The following is a 26661-nucleotide window of genomic DNA, read 5'->3' on the forward strand; positions in this document are numbered from 1 at the left end:
AGAAAATAGGATTTTGAAAGAGTTTTATTTTTTGTTTGTTTTCTAGATTTTTTTTCTTCTCATCTTCATTTTCCACACCCATTTCCGCACACGATACACACTCTGTTTTGTTGCTGCGTTGCTTGTTTTTTTTTATTTTCAGCTCGTTTAATTATACGGAACGGCTTGTTTGCTTAGGGTGGCCCATTCTGCTCCGCTCTCTAGAGATGTAGTTGAAAAAAAAAACACACACATTTTTAAAGTGCATCAAGTTGCAGAAGAAACAATTCAAAAACGTCTCGCAACATGTATTGGGGAAAATCACGTTGCGCTACTTTTTCTCAGCATGCTACGCAACAATTTTCCCCACGCCTCATTTGTGTGCTGCAACATGCAAATGTCACGAGCTACCGTGCGTCTCCCTGGAGAAAAAATGACAACATTACACGCAGAAAATATATTTTGTTGAATTATTGTTAATACTCAATAATCAACAATCCATGCACAACAAAAAAAATTGAACGGAGAGGGGGATATTCCAGCAAAAAGACATAATGAGGGACATTTCTTTCACGACAAGACCAAGAACAGGTTTGGCTATAGCTCGAAAATTTATTAGATCCACGTTTTTAGAAAATAGGATTTTGAAAGAGTTTTATTTTTTGTTTGTTTTCTAGATTTTTTTTCTTCTCATCTTCATTTTCCACACCCATTTCCGCACACGATACACACTCTGTTTTGTTGCTGCGTTGCTTGCTTCCAATCTATCATAAATATAAAGTTTTCATAGGTGAAAAAATCATCGAATAGGTTGTTTCTTGCGCTGCTCTCCTCTTCACTCGTGCCATTCGGTTGTTTTGGACACAATAATTTAGCGTTTTAAATATTTCCACCTGTTTTATTCTTCTCTGCCACAGATTTTGCTTTGTTTTGTTGTGATTACAATACCTAACACGATTTCCGATTACACACTAACATGGCTTTACAGAGATTTCTTTGTGTTTTTGTTTGTGTTTTTTTGTTTTGACCTCGGTGTTTGCAGCTGGAATTCAGAGAAGAAGGAGCAATTACAACGAGTGTGTGTTTTTTCGGTGTTTTTTTTTTGGGAGACATTTACAAAGAGTTTGCTTGCTGGTTTTTTTTTCAGTGTGTGATTTCTTGTCCTATATAAATTTATCACGGTCACACATATTTGTATTGTTTTCTTGCTTTATTTTAAAGGGGGTTTTACAAAAGAAGGTTGGAAAAAAGTGGTAAAGCGTTGAATCACGCAGGAAGGTTGGCTTATTTCAAATGCAGTTTTTTTTAGTTTTATTATCAGTAGTTATTCAGTGGTGGATTTATTTGATTCGTTTCTTAGAAGGAAACCTAGCTTAAACCGAACATTTATTGAACAAAGCTTACAAAATGAGAGTAAAAAAAGGTTGTGTTTCTTAAGCTCTAAAACGCGAGTTGCGATAGTGTTTCTGGTTTAAAATTAAATGATTTATCACAAATTAACTTGTATTTGTTTTGCTGTTTATTTCTTGTTCTTTTTCTTTTCGAGTAAACAGAAAAAATATCGATTTCCAATGTTCGACAGATCGAATTTCTCCAATCAAAAAAAAATCTTAACCAATCAAGTGTGGGAAACAACACCAAGCTTCTAAACATATTCACAGCTTTAGTTGTAAGGAAAACGCAAACGGATTCATTTTTTGTTGGTTTTTGTTTTGTTTCAGTGTTTCTGGTGTCACTCTCGGTACGGCACAGACATTTGACTTCTTACTTGTTTACATGCTTACACGTTAATAAAACGGGAAGGAAAAGGGGAACCTGTCCTCTTTGCTCTTCTTTCGTTTTCTGATTGTTTTCTTAAAGTTTTCCGGTTTCTTTTTTTTCAGGGTTGCTAAGATCTCTACCGACAGTTGGTTGGGGTTTGATTTTGTTTACATTCTTTTCAAACTACTTTTTTGTTTGTTGTGATTGGGTTAAATGTTTTGTTTGCCTTTTTAAGGGGTTTGTTGTTTACTTTGAAAGATTGTCATCATGTGAGTGGGTTTCACAGCGCTGCCCATCGCTAGCGTTGCTTTGCCTGTGTGGCCGGCCTGCTTTGATTCATTTAATGTTTTAGCTGCCTTGCTGATCGACATTTTCTCTAGTAAAGATTGAGGTTATATTTTGGCAGTTTTCCTCAAGAATTAAGGGAAAAGTTAATTACCTACAGCCTTGAAAAATCAACTGCAAGAAGATAAGGTAAAAATGAGCTTGAAACATAACCTCAATCCTCAAATGTGTAAGGGTCATCCGTTCTTGTTTCGCAAGATATTTGGAAAAGTAAAATCTCAGAATTGAAAGAAAATTTTACAAATATGCTCTTTTACATCGAACAACTCAAAACTTAGTCGAAAAAATTAACAAAAACTCGTGTTGTGATTGGTTATGATAAAACTTTGGTAATGTCTCAGAGGCCAATAAATAATCTTACAATCCATTTGAAGGGTTGTTTAGGGGACACTTTTAGCACACTGTTTTGGAAATGTTGTTTTTCATGCAATTTCAAAATCCACAATTTATGGTCCACTATGCTACAAAATATATCATTTTAGTCAATAAAGAATTCATCCAACACAATAAAAAAATGATTGAAAACTCAGTTGAATTTTCAAAGGTGAGAATTTACCTTTTACTGCATGTAATTTTACCTAAATTAGTGAGTAAAAAAATAAAATAGAAAAAATTGCTAATTATACCTGCTTCATTTAACACTCTGATGTCAAATTACACATTTTTCTGTCACAAATGTTTCTAACAAAAAATGTATCAAATTGACATCACAGACTACGTAAAATTAGATAAGCGAAGTGAAATTTTAATCTTTTACTATGTTATTTTTTTACAAATCAATTTGCGTAAAATTACATGAATTTAAAATTTACTTTAACTTTTCATTTCGTCGTTTTTTATTTTTTCTATATTTCTTTTTTTTAATTGGAAATCTGAGTCAAATGTCAACTAAATTTATTGCCTCAGATAGCAAAATGGGTTTCTACACAGGGAAATCAATTGTGAATAAAAAAGAGTTGATTTTTGATGTAAATAAACACAAATTAATATAAAAAATGGAATCATTGAACAAATATTCACTTTTTACCTCAATTATGTAATTTAACCTAGCATTTGAGAAAAAATACTAATTTTTTGCTTTCACGAAATCTGTCTGAATGATTATTTAAACTAAATCTGTGAAAAACAAATAAATTTTGTTATTTTTAAAAATAACTCAAAATAAAATTTCTTATTTTTCGCCTACACAAAATCTATTTGAAAGAGTATCATCGAGATAAAATTGAATTCTTTTTGTTGTTATTCCTATTTTACACAATAGTTTAGGTAAAAACACTTGAAAATATGAGATATTGATATTTTTCAATTACCACCCTGTGAATTAAACTTCTTCTGCTGTGAAAATCATGTAAATTTTGTTTTTGTAGGTCAAAAGTTATTTTTCTTAGTAGTTTTAAAACTATCGTATTTCAGAAAATACTTAAATTGAAATTTGGTATAAATTTTCACTTTATAACAGTTTTTTTAAATAATAATTTTTTCAAAAAATACTGACTTTGGCAAAAATACTCAATTTGCTGAATTTGCATTAAATAAAATACTCAAATTATTATATTTTGCAAAAAAAAGTATTAAACGAAGCGAAATTTTAATGCATTTTCAATGTATGACAGTTCTTTAAATACTAAAATTATCAAAAAATATCGTATTTTTGCAAAAAAAAACTCAAATTTTTAAAAATCTTAATGTGAGTATCAAACGCAGCGATATTTTGAATGTATTTTCAATTTATTCAAATATTTTTTTAAAGATAGAAATTTTCACGAAATTTGCATTGCATTCATTTTTTTTTTTTTTTTTGTAAAATACCATATTTTTATTAGGAAAAATTCAAAATACAGTACTGTTTATTACAATTTGAGCTTCTGAAAAATCTGCGTTTAAGGTTGAGTGTTATAGAAAAACATACTTTTAAAAAATAAGACATTTTGTGAAAATTTGAGTATTTTACAAAAAAAAACTCTAATAAATGGAAATGCGCTCAAAATGTTGCATCGTTTGTCATAAAAAAAATGAGTCATTTTTGAAATTTATTAAAAACGAGTTATTCTCCGTTATCGTCAATAAGATTATCGCCGATACAATTACAATCGAACCTCGTTAATTCTACCGTTAACAACCTTGGTTTATAACATTGTAAATCAAACTTTAAGGAATTTTAATTAGATATAACACAGAACAAAAAAGTTTATTTTCTGAGGTATAAAATTAGTTTATTTTGCCCGATTTATTGTGGAAATTGTGCAATTACTCATAAAAAGATGTAATTTTGTTCAATTTTGAAAAAAAAATTAAACATTTGTTTACTCAAAAACGGTCTACATCTTCTGATGTGAATTACACATCACATCATGTAATATTACTGTCATATTTTTACTTTGTGCATGATTTTTGATAAATTTGAATGAAGTTTTTAGCAAAACCGATTATCAAACAAAAATTTCCTTTTTATATATTTATCAAGAGAGGTTTTTTATTAATTTGGAAGGTGTAAAATTGATTGTTGTAATATTACATCTTATGTAATGTAATTATACACATTCAATTCTGAAATCGTAGAAACACACTAGAAAAGAGATAAATTTAAAAATTTTAAACGGTAAAAAATGACATAAAAATGCACTCATTCCTAAATTTTATGCGAAACATGATCAAATGATCCCTTTTGTTTGTCGATCAAACATGGCACCCTTTTTCTTTTTATTCTTCTTAATTCGTCATTCTTTTCAAATGCTTTCATACAAATGATTAGCCACGCTCATTAACGTAGGAGAAATGTTCACCAAGTAAAGGGTGCTATTAGTTTGGAAGAGAGTTTGAAAAGGTTTTTTTTTTTGATATTTGTTTTTTTATAGTTTTGGAGTAAAAAGGTTAAAAATAGAGTAGTGAAAGTGAAGGTATTTTGTTTGTTTTGAAAAATGCGTCAAGCGGAAAAAGTCGAACAACACTTAAATTTGCTTCACACGAGATAGTTTCTGATTAGGAGGATTATTGTGACTTTAATAGGTTTTGACATGTTTGTTTTGATTAAGAACGAGAGGAAAACTTGGGAAAAATTTAATTTGTTTTAAAACGTTGTGTTTCAATTAAAGCTTGCAGTTTTCAACCTCGAACTGCGTTAAATTTGGTATTTCATTTAAAAATCACACGAGGCTTGGATAAAATAAGCGCGCGCGCGCCAGACTTGCCCTCAAAAACCATTCGTCGTCCACGTTCCGCCCTTCCGCTGGTTTAAGAGCATCTCTACCGGGGAGTGACAAAAGGGAGGGGGAATTTATTTGTTTTAGCTATCATTGTTTTTGACTATGGCATTTTGTTTTGTTATCTTTTTGTTACACTCTATTACACATTACACTATTTGTTTGTCTGCTTGTTCCGCGAAGTTAATAGAAGAGAACCATTTAGTTGCAATTGTGTCTGTGTGTGTGTGTTTTTGTGTTTTACATTACATTAAACTTTTAGTTTGATTTTGGAGAGGGGAGGACACTTTACAGCAGATAGTCGCCGGCGTCCGCGGATTGGCTCAGATGGTGGATCGAATGATGATGATGATGATGATGATGGCCTCCGGAACTGTTTCTATCACTTTCGTGGTGATGATGGTGATGATGATCTGCTGAATCTGCTGAGGTAGTTCTTTCTCGTAAGCAACAGTCGATTGCTTGGCATTGTTCATGATGGTGATCATGATGCTGCTGACTCTGATGATGCTGGTGGTGGTGATGATGATGGTTTGGGCTTTGATGATGAGCGTGTTGCTGGTGCAGGCTGGTGGTGGAGGTGACTCCTCCAACGACGACGTCGCAACATCCGACCGGCGGGGGTGACGCCGGAGATGAAGGAACCACGTAGACCGGCGAGCGGCGTTGCTTTTGCGGAGCGAGGTTCAGCGTTTTGTCGATTGCGCGCAGTCGCTTCTCCAGGCTGGTCGTGGACAGGATGTTGACCTGGAAGGGAAGGAATGATGGCATTTGAGTTAATAAAGTGAGTATTAGCATCACTAACTTTTTTTCTTTTTTTTAAACTTGGCCACAAAAATAGTAGTTTATGCAACAAGTTACAAAAAGAAGATTTTTTCAGCACGAGTTGTACATTTATCCAACGAGGTTTACCGAGTTGGATAAATACGACGAGTGCTGAAAAAATCAAGTTTTGCAACGAGTTGCTTACAATTGCAATTCCGAAAAACGCTCTTTGAATGGAATTTTATGTCAAACATTCATGTGTTTAGTAAATTAACCGTCCAAAACAAAAAAATATTGAAAATGATACTTTTCGATTCTAGTGTTAAAAAGTTCAACTTTTCAGCACCCATTTCAGTGCTGAAAAGTCGGGGGGATGGCAACCCTATTCCGACCCAAGCAAACTGACAACAGTCGACATTAGCACGGTTGTCAAATGAGAGCCCACAACAAAAGCACTAGCTGTCAAATGGTAGCCCATAACAAATCATTGTTTGGGTTTTTGATTTTCAAATTTCCCGCAATTCAAACGATAAATACCTGAAAAAACACGTGAATTGTGTTGCTGATGGCAAATTCTATCATATCCTTGGAGATTCCATCCCAATATTGGCTGAAAATTCATATCGAAAAAAGTGATTTTTCTGTTTACCTTTTTTTTGCTTTTTTTCTTATGGTCGATCAAACAGTGCGCCCGTACACTGTGAATCGGCATTACACATTTTGCAGTTTGGTTTTACACATTTGCATGGGACTTTTGAGTTTAACCAGGATAACACACTTCGTGTTACCAAAGTAATATGAATAATACTGATTCTGAGTGTTTGTTATCTGAACTTCCAAGATGGCGGCTTCTTCGCTACCCCCTGTGAAAAGTAGAACTTTTCAGCACTGGTATTGAAAGGTATTAATTTTCCATACAGTTGTTTTTGGTAGGGAAAAGTAGGCCGTTTCGTTTCTCCAGAAGGACGGGAAAAGTTGACAGTTTCATAGCGGAATTGCAAAAACGTAATTTTCAAAATGTTGGTTTATTTTAGCGTGACATACTTAATGGATGAAGCCCAACTTAAATTGTTTAGTAAAATTACTAAAATAAAAAAAGTGCTCGAAAAATAGTTGAATTTCAATATGTTTTGAGAAGATATTTATTAGACTATGACAGATAAACACACTCGCTCTTTTTGACAGTTTAACAGATTGCCTACTTTGTTTGTTTGCCTGTCTTTGTTTGCAGAAACGTCAGCCTGCATTTTGCATGGTTGGCGAATTTTGAAAACTGTCAAACACGAAAACAAACGAGTTTGTTTGTTTGTCATAGTCCAATACCTCCTTTAGGGAACTAATATTTTCAAAAATCTGGAAGTAATTCTTACAATTTTATTTTTTTGATATTGTTCATCGGACTGCTGCAAAGTGGCCCAGATCGCAAAATTAAGTGGAAGATTATTGTTACAGACATTTTAGTATCTCAGCAATTCTCCACGAAAACAGCATGATTCGAAAAAAAGTTCCCCGATCAGCCTCAAAATTTTTTGGAGATTCCTTGCCGAAATAATTAGACCCGTATTTTTTTGTTTGGCCATTAGGGTGACCTACACCATGTTGGGGTGGTCCGAAAAATGGCAATTTTCGTGGATTTTTGCAAAAAACACATTTAAAAAAAAAAATCATAACTCCGCACCATTTGAACCGATTTTAGCTGTCTTGAGCGCAAACAAAAGGATATTAGATAGGCTTTTAAGGAAAATAGTTAAAAGTTTCAAATATCTAGCCTAACATTTGAAAAGGTCAAATGAAAACTTAAAATTCTCTTTTGAAGGTCTCGGGATCAAAAAAAAAAAAATACATAACATATCAAAAAATGGAGAAGTTATGTTTTCAAAAATTTGAGATACGATTTATTGAAAATAAACACTGGGTTTTTTGACGCGCTGCAGGCAAAAACGGGAAAATGACGAAATCGGCAAAAAAACTAATTTTTTCTCTTAAACTGGGGTAACTTAAAAATTTCAGCGATGCCCTATACAGTACATGCTCGGTAACTGGGCTGAGAACGTCGCCCAGTTACCGAATGCTGCTCGCTAACTGGGCTGAACAAAATGCCGAGGGGACCACCAATGCATTATATATTTTTTAATAAAATATAAAAATAAAAGTTTCTCAAATTTGTATCCGGAGCTTTTTCATGTTGCCTTTAATTGTGACTTGAAATTTCACAAAAAACTGAAAAACATTTTTTTTATTTATTACACTTGATTTTTGCATTCTTTGACCCCTCGGCCTAGAGCGTCCAACTTTCCGGGGTTACAAATTTACCGGGAAACGGGAAATTTTCAACCAATTTCCCGGGAAATTTTAAAGTTATTGAAATTATTCTAATCATATTTTGCATCAAAATTGAATAGGACAGCGACTTTAATGGTTAAAATAAGCGTAAAGATCAACTAATAGCTTGACTGCATGTAAAAATTCATACAACTACAAAAAATGTATATTTTTCTGATTTTATAAGCTCAAATCGTATAATAAAACAAAAAATGATCTCTGTTTTTTTTTTGAGAAGTATTTTTTCATCAAAGTGTTTGGACAGTCAGTGAATCCATACTCCACAATCCTAAAATTTCTTAAAAACTTGCTTCTGTGACCAGTTTGAGAGAGTATGGTTTGTCACATTAGAAATTGTTTGTTTCATAGCAAATAACTTTTCTAAACCAAGTTATACTAGTTTCAGCTCTTTCACAAATTTGTTACACTTTTTAGTTTTTCCTTAAACTCCAACTTCTCGTGTTTGTTTTACTTCAAACAACTCAATGTTTTCACATATTAGAAGCAAGTTTTCAAACTATGTTTGCATTTTTCGGGCACCTCTTAAACAATACAAAGTAGTTTTATAATGATTTTTTATGTTTTAAACATAATTCAAATTATACGATGAATTGTCATCATCCCACTTCCACTCTTACATTTTATTCATGTTAAACCCATTGTTGCAGCAATGCTCCTTAAGTCTTTTACCTTGAATTTATTTTTTTAACGAATTGAAGTAAGTCTTCTTGCAAAACCCTTTTTGAAATATTTAATGAAACCAATTCAATTTTCATCTAATTTGATCATAGTAAACAAAAACGTTAACAAACTCAATTTTGCTTTGGCAGCTAAGGGTTTAAATATACTTTATTCTATATCAAATTATTCTTTAAAAAGTTTGCCTGAATTGTAATAGTTTATTTTCATTAAGCAAGCTCTGATTCCAGTTGCTTCAGAAATTAATATTATCAGAAATAAATCTTGATATTCAATTGAAAAAATTGAGAAAATGTATACTTCCGCTTGAATTTCGGGAATTCCCGGGATTTTTGTCCTGGTACGGGAAATCGGACGCTCTACCTCAAGATAAATAGTATTTTTAACATTTGAATTTGGTTGGTTGAATATTACCTCATTTTTAAGAAATTTTACCTAAAAATTGTGTTAAAACTTGAACCTGATTTATATTCATCAGATACTTCATGAAAATTCATCAGTTTCTGATGTAATATTACACTTTTTTGACATAAAATCTGTCACCATTTCCTGATGAATATTACCATCATTTTTTTCTGTGTTAGCAAAATATCATTTTCCTAAAAATATGAAAGTTCTCTCACTGACGAACTGACGTGCCACCAGGAACAAATTTCTCGATCAATTCTGACCGCATTCTTCTTCTCTTTTTTTCCTACTTTTCTCTTCTTGAGCAAATGTCAAAATTCAAGTTTGACAAGTTTGCCATCACAGCTTTTCCCGTGCTGCGAAAAAATCAGGAACAACAAGTGAAAAGAGCAGATATGAATAAGATCGATTATGTTGCGAAAGCATCTGTCAAACCGTGTGTTGACAATCGCTGTTCGCTGAGGGTGAGAGAGAAGGAAGATGGGAATGTGCGGTCAAATTTGAACTCTTGGTGGCACGTCAGTTCGTCAGTGGTTCTCTTTTCCCATGTTATTTTAATTTTTTTTAATTATTTTTTGACGAATTAATAGATCTAAGCAAGAAGACTCCATGAACTGTCAAACTTGAAACGTCCTTTTTCTAAAAACTAAGATTGTTTAGGAAAAAAAATACTGATGTTTTTTTAAATCGCTCTTCATAAAATGATGAGTGAGTCCCCAAAATCACGATGAAATTTCAACATTATTTTTTTTGTTTCTGTCATACGACTGCTGAGACCATAGTTGGTCCATCTCGCAAATTTCAACATTATGTTCGTGGTGATCAATTTCTCCGTGTACCTTTTCAGAATCCGATTTTGATTTTGATGAAATCAGGTTGAGCAACCGGATTAAAATTTAGTCACTCACCTTCAACTGCTCGCTCAGCGGCAGTATCGCGATGATCCACCACGCCCACGCCGGCCCGTCCACCAGCCGCTCCCAGTTCTCCTCCAGCACGGGCATCCGCCCGAAGCTTTTCGCAATCTCCGACTTTTTCCTCTCCTGCAAACTCTCGTGCCACCCGATCGCCTTCTCGTGCACCTTTTCGTGCAACTTCCGCACCACTTCCCACGAGTCCGGCTCGTCCTGGATGAACTCCACGTTCGCGGTGTCGTACCCGTCCTGCTCGTGTCGTGCGATTACCCGAAAGCGTCGACTTCCCACGGTGGAGAGGATCGAGCAGCCGTCACCGAGCTGAACGCAGTCCCGGATGTCCAGCATGGTACCGTACTCGACGTATCGTTGGCGACCGGCTTGGGGGAGGGCGATTCCGAACTGGCGTTCGCCGCTTTCGATGGCCCGCCGGACCATCAGCTTGTAGCGGGGTTCGTACACGAAGAGTGGACAGGGGACTGAGGGGAAGGCCGTCGTGCAGATGAACACGGGGACGGTCGGTTCGCGGTCCAGTTCCTGGCGTTGGCGCTTTTCGTACGCTTCCGGGATGAACCGTTGCATGGCTTGTTCGACGAAGGAGGTGACCTTGCGTTTGGACAGTGAGATCAGAGTTGGGTTGGAGGCGGCTGCCGTCGCGAGGAGGCTTTGGAGGTTCGGCGTCCGTTGGTGATGGTGCCGGAACTGCTCGATTAGGGGGGCCATGCAGAGTGGGCAGGACGGTGAGTAGTCCATGCAGCGGTCGAGGCAAACCCAGCAGTAGGTGTGTCCACATGGGGTAACGACCGGTCGCCACAGCGTTCGACAGCAGAGCACGCAGTCAAAGTCGGACGGTTCGATGGAGCTCGGACTTACGGTCAACCGCACCGGAGTGGTCTCCGCCGTCCATCGGACCGACTCCAGCTCCGCGCTCATTCGATCAACGAACGCGCGCAGCCTCGCATTTGGCCTTGGAATGATTGCCGTCGATTGGTCCCGCCGGAAGCGGTCTTGCTGCTGTCGCTGGGTGCTGAAGAAGCTCAAATTGTACGCCGTCAGCGATTTCCGCCGGTGGTGCGGTGGGTTCATCATCGCACTCCTCAGAAAGCCCTCCTCGTCGTCCATCTCGTCGAGCAGCGAGGCCGCCCTCAGATAGCTGTCCTCTTCGTCCTCGTCGGAATGGTCCACGTCGTCAAAGTCGGCCGTCCGCAGGGTCGCGTACTGCTTTTTCGCCTTGTGTTTGTGTGCGGACAGAATCCGGTGGTGGCGTCGCTTGCGCGAACTCATCAGCGAGTAGGGCGTGCCGAACAGCAGTGCCAGTGGGTCGCGGAGGGCGAGGGGCAGGTCCGGTTCCCGGCGAGTTCCGGCCACCGCAAGGAGTTGCTGGAGGTCCTGGAGGAATATGAAATTAATTAGTCATCGTCTCAGGAGAATTTCTGTAATTGATATTAATACCTTGGCAATTTCCTGTTTTATCCCGGAGGCCACGCTCACGGACTGTTTGTCGAGGAAAAGTGCCATGCAGTGGGCGGTGATAGCCGCTTCCGGTTTGCCGAGCGCCGATAGGGCGAGGGCGCGCAGGTAGTGGGCCTGTTGAAATGGAGAAGAAACAAGTTTTAGCCATTTAAAAAAAATGCACTCAATTGAGACCCAGGACCAACAATGAATAGTCAATTACAGCAGTTCCCCGTCTAGCCGCCTTCCACAATGCATCCAGAAATAACCAAGAAGAAAAAATCACCCCTCCACGTGATCTGGCCAAACGTGTCGCTCGCTTCGAGAACTAAAATACCCTGCCTCCTCCAGGGCTCAGCGACGTAACAGAAAAAAATACGCCATTCGTAATCGGTTACGAAACCAAATTCTGCCAGTTGCATTACGACTGGCTGGCTTTCTGAACTGGACACAGTTCTTCGATGAGGTAACGTAAGCCTTCGGCCCGGGGCACCGCGTTCTCCTCGTCAAAACCAAAAACGAAAAAAACAATCCGTCATTACGACACGGCATCGTGACAAGTGACCAACCCATGGTAGGGGAACGGATTTGTTGTGGTTTATGTTTGGGTTGGAGTGACTTCTTGAAAGCGATGGTTAAAATAATTTGTGAAGTCCAGAAACACAAAAAAATATCACTTATTTTTTTTTTTTTTTTGAAAACAGCATAATTGTAAAAATAAATCAAGCATTTTGTGATAATTATTGTTGAAAATTAAAAAAAAAAATTAGTTTATACAAGCCTTATCAAAAATATCATACAAAAATACAGTCCATACTCAATAATCTGAAGTTTCGATTATTCGAGGGTTTGTTTGATACGTCAGAGAATCGAAGTGTGAACAAAAATATATTTATTTTTTCGTTTATTTTATTTTTATAGTGCGAACCCATTTTATTTAAATTTTAATGGTTGATTTTCTATTAAATTACCAAAAACATTTTCTTAATATTTCTTCACCGCCATTTTAGCCGCCATCTTGGATTTAAACATTCTTAACCAGATTATCCAAAGTGAAGTTTCCTGAGGCCTTCGGATAATCGAGCCTGGATTGTATTTGTATAATAACTTAGTATTTCTGATCATAAAAAAAAAGTTTATGCATATTGAATTTAAAAACTAAACCTGGGGAAAATGCATTTATTTTCATCTGGATTCTAATGCTGAATCATCAGAACTTTACCGTACAATTTAAGAAACTGAAATGTTGAGATTGAAAAACTATATAAAATTATTTTAAACTATTTTTCTTTAAAAAACATCATGTTTCAATCAGTTTGAAATACGATTTGTTGAAATAAATGAAATTTAAGATTGAAATTTCAAATTCACCTATTTTTATCTCAATGATTTTAATCAGGTATGAAGACAAAAACTTCAATCCTCCACGATCCAACTTTTTTTCCAATCTTTTTATGTTTCCCGTTATTTTTAGGTCATTTTGAGCCATATTCATTTTTCGAAAATGTCAAAAATTCAACGATTTGCTACCCGTTTTTATTCCTATCAAATTTGCTCCCGAATTGCCCCAAGTCTCCCACCGCGCGTAGCAAAGCAGGTACCAAATTTGATCTCAAGTTCATGTGTAGAAAATTATCGGCAAGTTTTGAATGCGTGTTTTGGAAATATTTGGATGTCTGCTCTGGTTGGTGAGAGCAAACATGAACAACAATTAAAAAAAAACCCAAAATTCAAAAAATCAAATAGTACCAAAATCAAAAAATTAAAAAAAATCTAAAATTCTTAAATGTAAAATCGTATTTATGAGATTGATAGATTTTTTATTTGTTTTAAGTTTGTAAAGATTCGTAATAATTTAAAAAAAAATATGTTTTTTGTTTTTATTATTTGTTAGTTTGTAGACTTCCTTTGACTGGGCCCTGTAAACAAAGGTAACATTAAGTTTGTTCCTTTCAGACCTCCATCGGAATAATGTGTATATGAACATTTGATTATAGAACGTTATCAAAAAAGCCTACATTTTAGTTTTAAAATTTAAATTTTCATCAATTTTATAAATTTTTTCATGCTCTTATGTTTAACGTGTTTTTTTAGTTTAGGTTTTGATTTTTGTTTTACTTTTTCACATTTTTAATTTCCTTTTTTTAGAATTTTTCGATTGAATTTTTTTAGATTTTATTTTTTTTTAATTTTGTAGATTTTTATTTTTTTTTTAATTTAGATTTTCTGATTTTTTTTATATTATTGGATTTTTTTAAATTAAAAAAAAAACTTTAAATTTATAAAAAAATAGTTTTTTTGAAAAGGTCCTACAAACTATGATATTTCTAATGTTTATTTATAGGACCTATTGAAAAAACTCTAGAAATGTTTTATTTATTTTTTATTTTTCATTTTTTTCAATTTTTTATTGTTTTTTTACTTAAAAAATATTTTCTTCAATCTTGTTATTTATTTTTTGTTTTTTGAATTTTTTAATTGTTTTTAGAATTTTCTGATTTTCATTTTTTCCCGTGCTTGATTCCATTTTTCCGTGCATAATTTAATTTGATGCGGTAGCAAACAGGCTGAACATTTAGCGGGCAGCAAAGTGAAATCCCAAAGAACTAAGAGCAAATTTGCTACCGTGACAGGCACCGCGATGGGGTTGACTTCGGGTGCAAATTTGGTTTGCTTCGATGTTTGCCACCAGCGCTGAAGATGCACTGAGTGTTTTGCACATGTTATGTTATTCAATTTTATTTTTATCATTAATTGAGCATTTTGGTAAAAACACGGACAAAGTTTATTGTAAACAAATTACATTTATCAAAACATACGGAAAGCATTATAAAACATCCAACACAAAATTTAATCTTGGCGAAACTCAAAAATTAGCATTTTTATCCCTTTTGAAATGTTAGGTTTTTTACTTTTAAAATTATTTATTTTTTTATCATTAAAAATTGTAGCTCATCCTTTATGAAGTATTTTTAAAATGCAAAAAGTTAAGCATTTTTTCAAAAGAAAAATAACTATAAAATTCTTAGATCGAGTAATTTTGTTTAAAATTGGAAAGCCAATTGCAAATCGATTTCGATTGAATTTAAAAAAAAAATGAACATAATTTTCAAAAGACTAGAAACAACTATAAAAATTCAAAAATAAAATGAATGAAATGAAATGATGTTTTTGTGATAAAAATTGAAATAAGAAATTGAGATATTTGTTTGCGGAAATGTTCTTATCATGATTCACAACTTTGCCGAAGACAACTAATCGATCCAAAATCCCTTCTCAAGATAATGATTTTCGAATATTCACATGCCCATTTTGTTTGACCAGCTCTCACAATTGTACAGAGACTTGTATGGAAAAACTGATGATGCAAAATGGCTCCAAATTAAAAAAAAAATACAGTTTAAAAATTTGAAAAACAGCTAAATGTAGGCAATAATATTATATAAGTAATTCTTCTCGAATTTCGGAAATTGATTTTATTTTATTTCATTTGGCTCAAACCTTCTGAGAGCCTTTCCCATAACCAAAGAAGCCATCTTGTGGTACCGTCATCTGAGGCGAATCGGGACTACAGTCTGAATAGGGACAGCAGTGTTTAGAGCACTTTAAGGTTTTTAATTTGGAAATTGATGTACACATTTTGTTGGTCTGAGTCTGTTCTATCCGAAACTAACCAGAAAAAGAAAAATATTGTGCTCTAACATGGTTTACACTACTGTCCCAATTCACCCCAGTTGGCGGTACGTAAATATTTGAATATCTAAAGGAATTTGTGACTCCAAAGTCTTCGGGAAAGATGTAAGTATTGATGAGGAGTATTTTAAAAAAGATTTACTTTTAGTAAAAATAAAGCTTTGGTTTTGATTAATTTAATAAATTGCTAATTTTCAAAAAAATAAATAGTTTTTATTGGAAAATGTATAAATCTTTCCAAACATTTACAGATTTACAAATGTAAAACTGAATTCGAAAAGTACTTACAGAAATTATGATAAAGTGTTCCGTTTTCAAGAGTGGCCACTAAAAGTTGTGTATTAACTACACCCAAAATTCAGAATCGAGATAATCGTTCTCTCAAAATTTATTGAGGGCTCATTGCCAAAATCGATAGAATAATGGTACCAACTCACACCATCATAACAAATGAGTTCATTCGTTAGTTGAATCAATAAATCTCCAACAAGTGTCATACATCGACTTCTGACTTCTCCATGGTCACCAAGCTGTGGTGGCCGAGGCAGCTAAGTCATTGGATTGGTTTGTTTGTGGTTCGATTCCCGTTGTCGACACTTTTGGTTTTTTGTTTGACAGATGAACTTTTTTTGCAAATGAACCTCGAGAGAATAGTTCTATCGCCCATCTCGAGCTGTGTTCTCTGCGTCCGTGAATGGTACCACTATTCTCTCGACTCGAGACCATCATTCTCTCGGACTAGCGCTGCCAGTTTTGGGTGTAAGATTGCAGTTTTTCATCTTTTACAATAGTGCCCATGAGTTTCTAAAAATATGTTTTTTCGAAAAGTTGAGAAAGTTCCCTAAAATTTGACTAAGAAACATTGCAGATTAGATCTTGGGTTGCTGGGATACAGTGGATAAAAGAAAACAAACAGGAAAATTCCAGTTTTTAAAGTCTCATGCAAAAGCCTCTATTTTCTAATGTCAATATCTCAGCAACTTAAGGCCATATTTTCAATCTTTATAAATGAATCAATTAAAAAAATTGTGCTAAAATTTTCATGACAAATGATTTTTTTTGCTTTGGAACTAATATTTCAAAAATGCGTTATAATGAATGTTTGGAAATTGAAATAATAACTCAGTTATTTGCTTCCAGCAACTGCCTGAAAAATCTGAAACACAAAGTTTTCCACTACTACAAATCGCTCAAACACGAAAAATCCCCAACAAATCCGCCACATCGCTCGGAACAAGCTATACAAACTCGTTTTCGGAAAATCCAATTGATCTTCCTTAACCGACTTCCAGATCACACCAAAACGACTAGCCACCCCATGGAGACGCCAGGTGGTGGGTCCGGGTTAGTCGAGGTGAAAATTTATCGCAACCGTTTTGGAGACCAAACTGTCCCTCGCTCTCTCTACATGTGCGTGCTTTCTGTGGTCAAACCGGCCGGCTTGGCGTGAGTCTAGTCCCCGCTAGTTGAGATTAATGACAGTCCGCATTCCTGCTGACGAGGGTGCAAAATATTTCGTGTGTGCGAGAGAGAGATTTTGATGCTTTGGAAAACCACATACTGTGGACATTTGGCACGAGGTAGAATAAATTGTGTCATTTTTTTGCTTCGAAACTGTAAGATTGCTGCTGTTAAATTAGTTGATGAATGATTCGACTTGATGTCTTGTGGAAGGAAATGTGATTAATCGCTAGACAAGTATGATGTAATTGCTCGTCATTCTTCTTCAATCTTGGGAATAGTTTGAAGAGCAATCGATGGTGATTAATCTTAAATCGGTTTGAAAGGCAATTATTGATTCAACAAATTTATTTGAAAATATTAAAAGATTGCCAAATTATTGAAAGTTGGTATAACCTGCGAACTACATTTTACCCTTAACAATCAGTCAATTCCGACAAATTGAATCATTGCCAAATCGTGCGATGGATGATGAATCACCCTTTACACGTTTATTTTATCATGCAAAAAAAGCAGAACTCACGGCCCACAACACCGTTTGTCACACCGCCGTGGTCGAAGGAGGCCCGAGAAAGATGAAATGTATCAATAAATTATGCTCATAACTTTTGCCCATAAATTCGTGCTGCCGCCAACGGTCGGTGGTTATTGCCACGATTTCAAATCGTCATAATGGTTCAGTTCTGACGCAGATGCATTTTCAGCCAAATTAAGTTAAGAATTGAATTCACAGATCCTCAAAATATGATTTTGATCAAGAGAAGTCTAATAAAAGCTGAAAAAAATCGTGCAATTTTGACACTTGTCATACAAAAAGTTGTTCCGAACATATGATATTTTGTCACAGCTTGCTATTTTGCCACAGCCTACAATTGCGACAAAATGTAAGTGGATTTTTTTGACAGATGCAGTTTGACACTCTGGCATTCACGTCCCCTATTAAAATGTGCGATTATTGCTCGGGACCATGGCCAAAATCATTAAAATTTCGGGAAAATGCATAGACTAATCGGCAAAATCGAAGTGTGTGTTATTGTTTACATTGCTTGCTGTTTGTTTATTCAAGGTCAAACATGCAAATGTGGCAATATGCGACAAGATGGCACGGACACGTCAGAATTTTGTTGACTAAAGGAGTATTCTCCTTCGCGAACGATTGGTTTGCGATGTTGCTTATATTAACCCTTAGCCATTTTTTTCATTTCATTATTGTTTTGATTTGACTATTAAAAATCAGCAAAGTTGTTAACGATAACATTATCGAGGCTCGATAGCGATAAAGATAATTCTATCGTTATCGTCATTTCGACAATTCTATCGGCGATAATCTTGTCGCCGATACAGAACGATAACTCATTTTTAAAATCTTTCAATTATCAATGTTTTTACTAAGAATTTATTTTTTTGAAAATTTAGTAAGTTTCAAAGTATAAAACTCAAAATTGTTAACGAAATACCGTATTTTTTTCGAAAGTACTAAAATTATTTGAAAATTATCATAATTTGAAATATGGGTACACCCAAACGAAAAATATATCTCAAAATCTGCAACAGTGAATTTGCTGCAGAAAATGTTATATTTTATTACATTTTTTGCAGCAAGCCCATAGATCATTTTTGCCCGCGTGTAAACACGTCAGCGATCTGCAGTTCTCACCAACACATAGAATGCTGGCGCGTCCCCGAGCAACAATCTAGAGAGAACATTATGTTCGCACTCTGTCCCTCACCATTCATCAAGCGTCCATGGCGCGGTGGTAGCGTGTCGGATCAGCAACCTAGAAGTTGATGGTTCAATCCTCGTTCTGTTAAGGTTTTTTTTTCTGCAATACAATCAATCTGCCGTCAGTAATGTCGATAATTGTCGGTAACGGGCAAAAATGTCATACCCCTATATCGCAAAAAATGCATGAGGACAGTTTTCATGCAGATTCTGATATACTTTCATGCTGCCATGCATCAAAATCATGCGACCGCCGGTTGGGTGTATCAAACGCGAAATTTTGCATGCGTTTTCACTTTATAAGAGTTTTTTTTTGTATCACAAAATACCATATTATTGCAAAAATTCAAAAAAAAGTATTTGCAAATTTGCGAAGCAAAATTTTTAATGAATTTGATTTTTCACAGGTTTTTTTTGTTGAAAATTAAAGTTTTCACAAATTCCATATTTTTTGAAATACTAAATTTTTGAATATTTTCAATATGAATATCAAACGAAGAAAAATTTGGAATGCATTTTCACCATTTTTTTAATACCAATACTTTTAGACAAAAAAAAACGTATTTGTTCGAAAATACTGAAATTTTCAACATTTGCAATATTTTAATTTTTTAAATATTGGAGTCTTTTTAGGAAAAAACCGAAATTTTCAAAGAATACCATAATTTTTCGAAAGTACCAAAATTTTCATATTTTGAACTTGTAATTTTTTTATAATTTTTTTTTAGAAAATTATAGAATTTTCAAAAATTGCTACAATAAAACACCGAAATAAAAGCATATAAAATTTTGCTTCGTTCTATACCAATAAAATTTTGAAAGTTTGAGAATTTTTGAAAATATACGGAGTTTTGTTAACATACCCTGGGCTTTGTCATAATGAGTGTCATAGGTTTGATGCTTGTTTGGCAAAGAGTATGATTTGATTCGATGTGGAAATAAAATCGAAGTGTTCAGTATATTGCTGAAGCTTCCATTTTTACACATGGACACCACTTCATGCTGCGAGAACCCACTTTGGCGTAGTCTCAGGGCTTAATCGATGGCCGGTAAGCTGTCATCGAGACAAGGAGGTTCTCTGATAGTGGAAATATCACATTTGTACAATGAACCGCTACATATGTGATTTTTCCCTATCTTAATGTGGGTGTCAGGTTAGGACGCGGGTAAAAAAAAAAATCCCTGGGCTTTGTCATAATGAGTATCATAGGTTTGATGCATATTTGGCAAGGAGTATGATTTGATCCGATGTGGAATTAAAATCGAAGTTTTTAGTATATTGCTGAAGCTTCCATTTTTACGGAGAGTTCGGTTTGTGCTGTCATCGAGTGCGGATCGTCGTGTCTCGCGCGCGTTTATTTTCTGTGTATTTGGGTGTTTTGTTGTAACCAGGCGCTCCATCCATCAAGCTTCGCATGTGGTTTCGGAAGCCGGTGTGCGTTGGTAGTGTGGAAACCCGGTGGTCGCGTCGAGCGCACGGCAATGTGTACGATTGTCAACACGGATGGCACGTGCTCTTCGTCGTGCTTGTGTGCAACAAGGCTTCGGAATTATGTGTACGGGTGGGGAGAGCGGAACACGAGAACGAGGCAAAGCAGCGATTCTGGCGCTGGTCCGCAGCAGTGGCGGCTCTCTCAATGCCTTTTCTACCATGCGCCGAGGATCACGTGGGTAGTGGTTAAAGATAATGCGGAATTCGGGTGAGATCAGTCTTATTTGTGTGGGTCTCGTGGCGCAGGGGTAGCGGCTTCGGCTGCCGATCCCGATGATGCTATGAGACGCGTGTTCGATTCCCGCCTTATCCACTGAGCTTCTATCGGATGGTGAAGTAAAACGTCGGTCCCGGTTTCTCCTGTCTCGTCAGAGGCGCTGGAGCAGAAATCCCACGTTAGAGGAAGGCCATGCCCCGGGGGGCGTAGTGCCAATAGTTTCGTTTCGTTTTTTTTTCAGTCTTATTTGTATTGTTATTATGTAGCCCTACGAGTGACAGTGTGTGTGTGCTTGGTAAAGCTTGAACGGATGAGAGAGAGAAAGAGAGAATCATGTTTACTAGCCAGGGATGCAAGAACGGAGCATTAATCGACGGATAAAAAATAATGCCAGAAGTTTTTTTATTTGTTATTATTGAATTAAATGCAATCTCAAATATTGAAACAAATAGAAGGAAACAAAAATGAATTTATGTGTTACATGTATTGTTTTGCTGGTTGCTTCTTCTACATTCAATATAGCGTCAACAAACTTCAGAAATAAGCTTGAACTAACGTGAATTTGGAAATTAAAATGAGATAAAACAGAGATTACTGTAGTTTTCAAACAACTTGCAAATTTTAACGGTTAAGGTCTCGGTGAGTGAGAGAGTGTGGTGTGTAAGAGTTTGTATGAATGAGTTTTTTTTTTCAATATAAATCAAATTATTTTTCAGGGATTGATTCGATGCTGTTAAACGTTCGCGTCGTGGTCGGTTCTCCCCGCTAAGTAATTTCGTCGTTATCGTTTCGTACCGCCGGTTTGTCGTTATCTTCAAATTGATTAGGACTGATCGAAAAGTTGTTTATTTTTGTTCGGCTTCGATTCGGGCGCATTTGTTTCTGTTGATTATCCAGTCATCCTTATTGTAATCATCGTTTTTATCTATTTGTCGCGCGTGGTTGATTCGACTTGACATTGCTTTTTGAATGTTTTCTCATTTTTCTTAATGGCTTAATACTATTCTTTGCCGCGAAACAAATAAAAATCGGTCGATAATTAAAAATGATTTCTTGTGATCAATGGGATCATCACGATTGAGTGCGTGACGACCGACTCACGCAGGATTTTCGTTACCGTTGTCGTCTTTATTGTTACGAGTTCGGGTTCGTTTTCGTCCAAAGTTTGGTTTGCCACGTTTACCGTCGAGTTTGCCACGCAATTTGCATTTTTTTTCATTTAATATTAAATTTGTTTTCGCAAATCAAAAGTCCTTCCCACAGCACCAATGCTCGGAAGGCACGCGTTCGATTAAAAAGTTTCTAAATAATAAACATTGTATCTTTCCGCAGCCGGCTGCCTAAGATTTTAAAAATTCAACCGATAAACAAATTGCTTATGGTCGCATCACCTACCACAGTGAATCCTGACCTCATACCCATCTTACTAACCCCTCAAAACTCATGTGATACTTTGTCGGAGACGCAGTCGATTTGGCGGTCCCATCACTCAAGTATCGGACTAACATTCCCATCCACATCCCCGTGTCTTACCACTGGTCGAGGCCGGCGTCGGTATTGATCAGCACGATAGGGACCTTTGAAAATTGCGAAGGGGTGATGATTGGTTCCTACTTTTCATCTGTGGTCCACGGAGCAATGATTGGGGGTCCTGGTCAATAACGAAGTAGCAGCTACGGGTAGACACCAATGCTATGCTATGCTAAATATACGGAGTTTTGTTAACATATTTGGAATTTTCAAAATTTAAACTTCAATGGTGAAAAAGCATCCAAAATTTTGCTTCGTTTGATATTCAAATTGCAAATTTTGAAAATTAACCATGATGCTCCCAAGTAACATTTTTTTTCCAGGAGTTCTACAAGAGCTCTTCAAGATAGCTACAGCATAGCAGTTTGGACCGCGGTAGGATAAAACTCTCTTCAAGTACTCTTCCAAACTCCTGAAGAAGTTTTGAAGAGAATTTTATCCTACCGCGGTCCAAACTGCTATGCTATAGCTATCTTGAAGAGCTCTTGTAGAACTCCTGGGAAAAAAATGTTACTTGGGCTTATCGTTAGACAAAAAAATAAGCGATGATAATTTTATCGATTAACAACCTTGGAAATCAGCCTATTTGGTGGAATTTTAGATTTGTCTTACGCCTATAAAGAATGGGAAGAAATAGGAGCAAAAAATATTTTGTATTTCCCTTTTTAGAATTTTTCATTTTTATTTGCAGGATAGAGTGCCCAGAAAAAAATGAACCCCTGCTCTACAAGCGGATAGCTATTTATGGGTTAATGTAAGCATCTGTGCTAATTTTAAGCGAAATTTGTTAGGATTAACCTATCGATACCGGAGCCTGATGCTGGCGAAATAATGTTTTTCTCTCGAAAATTAAATTGTTTCGTCGCTTATAACTTTTTAGGACCTCGTTTTACAGCTTTGGTATGTTCGACAAAGTTGTAGAGCATCAAGTTTCCAGTGATAACCTCACATTTGGAATAATTGGATAGAACCGTATAAAATAGGGTTTTCAAAAACTTCCCGGATAAAAAATTACCATTTGATTACCATATTGGATCATACAATGACACTTTGAGAAATGGTAACTATTTGTGAAATCGTTTTTACAAATTCCCAAAATTAAAATTTAACTATATTAAACTATTTGTGAACTGTTTGTTTTAAGGTTACTTTTTGCCAAATAGTACTTAAACCATTTCTTAACCATACAACAAACAGTTTTTAGACGAAAATAGTACTGAGTTTTTTAAGGTTACCATTGCTAACCACCGTTATGCCAGATGGTTAAACCATTTGAGAGATAGTAAAAATTCATGCCAACCATATATATACCATTTCTAAAATAGTAGTCAAACATTTTAGGAAATGGTAGTAACAATATAGTTTAAAGTTCAATTACCATATGAGAAAAAGTTTTGATATGGTACTTTTTTATGCGGGTTTTTTTTTGTAATTCCGTCGTGAAACTACTTACTTTTCCTGTCATTCTTGAACGACGAAATAGCCTACTTTTCTGTACCAAAAATAACAGAATCGAATAGCAACACTTTTCAAAATAAATGCTGAAAAGTAACACTTTTCAATATTTTTTTGATTTAAACGATTTATTGACAAAATATATGAAAATTTGACATAAAATTTCACTCAGTGTGTGTTTTTTGGAATTGCAAAAAATGTTGTATGGAACTCGTTGCAAAACTTGATTTTTTCAGCACTCTTCGTATTTATCCAACTCGGTGAACCTCGTTGGATAAATTTACGAATCGTGCTGAAAAAATCCTCTTTTTGCAACTTGTTGCATAAACTACTATTTCGATTTTTTCCCATACAGAGGCTTGTGGAGCGAGGCTTTGAAAACAAGTTCTATATTCTGGGCTGGTGATCCCATTTCCAATTTCTGTTAAAAATAGTGTCCAAATATTAAAATTTGAGACTAACATTTTAAAAAGGTTTATGATGAAAAAATAAGGTCTTCTTTGGATATTAGCTAACTTTTTTATTATTTTAAACTCTTCATTTTTGAATCTTCTACAATTTTCAGAAAAGCGTTTACGTGGTTTATGAATGGTCCCTATAAAGCAGGGGTGACCAAAGTATGGCCCGCGGGCCAAACGTGGCCCGCGAGGTGATTTTTTGTGGCCCGCGGACCCATTTTGAATGATCATGTAAAATGGCCCGTTGACCATTTGTAGTGAGTTATAATTCTTGAAATGAAATTTTATTTAAAACTTTTTTATTCTATTTTTTTGCTGGTATAAACCAAATGATTTATCCATATGTTGATCCTCATTTTACGACACAAATATTTTTTTCAAAAATCTTTTTATTCGGGATTCAAATTCATTACGGTTTGATAACGAATCTGATTGATTACCATCCGATTCAGGCAGACAAAATGTTGAAATTGGAGAAATAAGGCCGTTCTAAAATTTTACAAAGCTTTTTCTGTCCAACCCTCCCCCACCCTTCAAAATCGGCTCGAAAAATAATAGACAAATAATATTTAAATTGAAGAACAATTTTGAGCATGTTTGGGTTTATTCAAAACTAATTTGAATTATAGAATTTTCGATGAATTGTTTTTACGTTGAAATGCTTTTTTTGACGAATCCTTATTTTTGGAAAATAATTATTGGTAATCAACTGTATAATACATTTTCTATTTTTACATTGACATGTGGATATTCTGGCTTGTAATTTCATATTTTAATTTTTCTGCCTTCACTCAATCATGGCTAGAGTGGAGAGACAAAAACCTTTTTTAAATATTAGCATCGGCCTAATTGTGGGAAAATAATTTTGCAACGATTTTTCATTAGTTACATACATTAGTAAAATTACGCCGTTACATAAATTGTTCATGTTTCATGTCACCAATTTGAAATTTAAAACAAACTTCAAAATTTCTATGAATTTCAACTCAATACAATTTTTTTAAATACCATAAAAAATAAAATCAACAAATCTGATGGAAAACTGTAAATTTTTGATTGATATTTTTTCAAACAATGAAAATGTTAAAAAAATAACAGAAATTTCCAAATACTTAATACTTTTTTAGCATATTTTAAATAAAAATAATGTTATTTAATATTTTAAATAATCTTTTTTGTACGTTTGGCCCGCAAGCTATTTTGAGCTTAAAATTTGGCCCGGCTTCCAAAAACTTTGAGCACCCCTGCTATAAAGAATAGGAGCTCGTACATACTATTTAGAAATTGCATGAAATATGTTAAACAAATAGTGATCAAAAATCGACATTATATATATTTTTTTTAGATCCAATTTCTACCCCGATTTGCAATTTTAAACTCATAATTTAGCAAATTAGAAATGCTCTTTCCAATTTCCAATATTCCTCTTCCAACTTTGAGTAGCTAAGGGTTACAACATCCAATTGATTCCTCCGTTCTGTTAGTTTGCATGCGATTGCTCACCGAGAATAAAAAAAAACGACCCACCCACCAAATATGGACGTGCCACCGTCGCAAGAGTCACTCTGGCGTGTCTTTCTTTCGAAAGAGGGAAAACGTCAACGAATTTTCCGGAAAGCTACGTATTTGACCACGCTGAAGGCGTGAGGCTTTTCAAATCGTCGCCCATTCGGTTGCGATTGAGAGCCGTGCGAGTGTGTTTTGTCACCAAAGGAAGACGATTCTGCGATTCTTCGAGGCCACGTTTTCGGTTTGTCACGTTTTGGCACGTTTGAACAGCGCAGACGAAGAGGGATGTGGAGAGCAAAACTTTGACGTTAAGGAAGCCACGTTTCGACGTGCTCACATGTGGGAAGTGGGATTTGATTTGGACGTGAAAAGGTGACTTTTTGAGAAAAGCCTAGACATATTGGTTGAACAATCTTCAAGCATTTATTGAAATTCAAACAAAAGTAATTTTTTTTGCACAGTGTCAGTGAGAATATTCCTGACCTATGAAGCTTCTGATCTGGCAGAATTGGATAACCTGGTAAAGATGTTCGAATAAAAGATGAGGAAGTGCGCTAATGCGGTGCATGCATAAGCAGGTTCATTTGAAAGTTGAGACGATAGCACCAGATGGTACCGATGGTTTTTCAGATGGCGTGATAATGTATTTGGAATTGGGTATTGAATTAAAACAACTCACTTTGCGACACCCATTCTATTGACTGTAAGGTAATGTTGTAGATTAGTTAGAAATAGATTAGAAATGTTCAATGAACCACGCTTAAGTGTTATTATCTTCGAAAAGGATTGCCAGATTTTCAAAATATCTGACTTATTGAACATCTTTTTTTATGAATAAAAATTAAACAATTTAAATAATGATAATTCCGGAAGTGTTGTTCATCCAAATTTACGATTAAAGCTTCGACAAGAATAGCAAATTTTATGTAAGTAACCATAACTTTTGCCAGGGTTGCCAGAACTTCAAAAAGTTTTCCGCATTCAAAAGATTTTCCAATACCAATCGAAAACGTATAATATGATAGAGGTTTTGGGGCATGATTCCCTAAATTTCTGGTATTAAAATGTGTCATAAAGTGCATTGAAAGTGTGCAAATTGCGATGGTAACGCAACAGCTAGTTTTAGCGAGTTTTTTATGTTTCCGTTAGTAAATTTTAAATAATCTTGATAAAATGTTTCATTTTTTCCGAAATTATTTCTTTTGACAAGTTTTCTAAGGAAGAGAAATACCTCGATTTAATTTTTTAAAATGAAAGTCGGTGAACTCCATTAAGACA

At 35.2% G+C, this 26661-nt stretch overlaps 1 protein-coding gene across 4 annotated transcripts in view; it reads right to left on the reverse strand.

The window, feature by feature from the left end:
* Positions 1–573: 573 nt before the first annotated feature.
* LOC6045680 (LON peptidase N-terminal domain and RING finger protein 2) overlaps positions 574–26661 on the reverse strand; it is a 141977-nt gene continuing 115889 nt past the window's right edge. For all 4 annotated transcript variants that reach the window (XM_038258929.1, XM_038258933.1, XM_038258931.1 and 1 more), the window contains 3 exons: positions 11846–11980; positions 10388–11782; positions 574–6032 (listed from right to left, as the gene is read on the reverse strand). In XM_038258929.1, the coding sequence (XP_038114857.1) occupies positions 5574–6032; positions 10388–11782; positions 11846–11980 (1989 nt within the window). In that variant the 3' untranslated portion in view covers positions 574–5573. The remainder of the gene's footprint in view (positions 6033–10387; positions 11783–11845; positions 11981–26661) is intronic.

Source organism: Culex quinquefasciatus, chromosome 3 (assembly GCF_015732765.1).
Source record: "Culex quinquefasciatus strain JHB chromosome 3, VPISU_Cqui_1.0_pri_paternal, whole genome shotgun sequence".
Taxonomy (NCBI): Eukaryota; Metazoa; Arthropoda; class Insecta; order Diptera; family Culicidae; genus Culex; species Culex quinquefasciatus.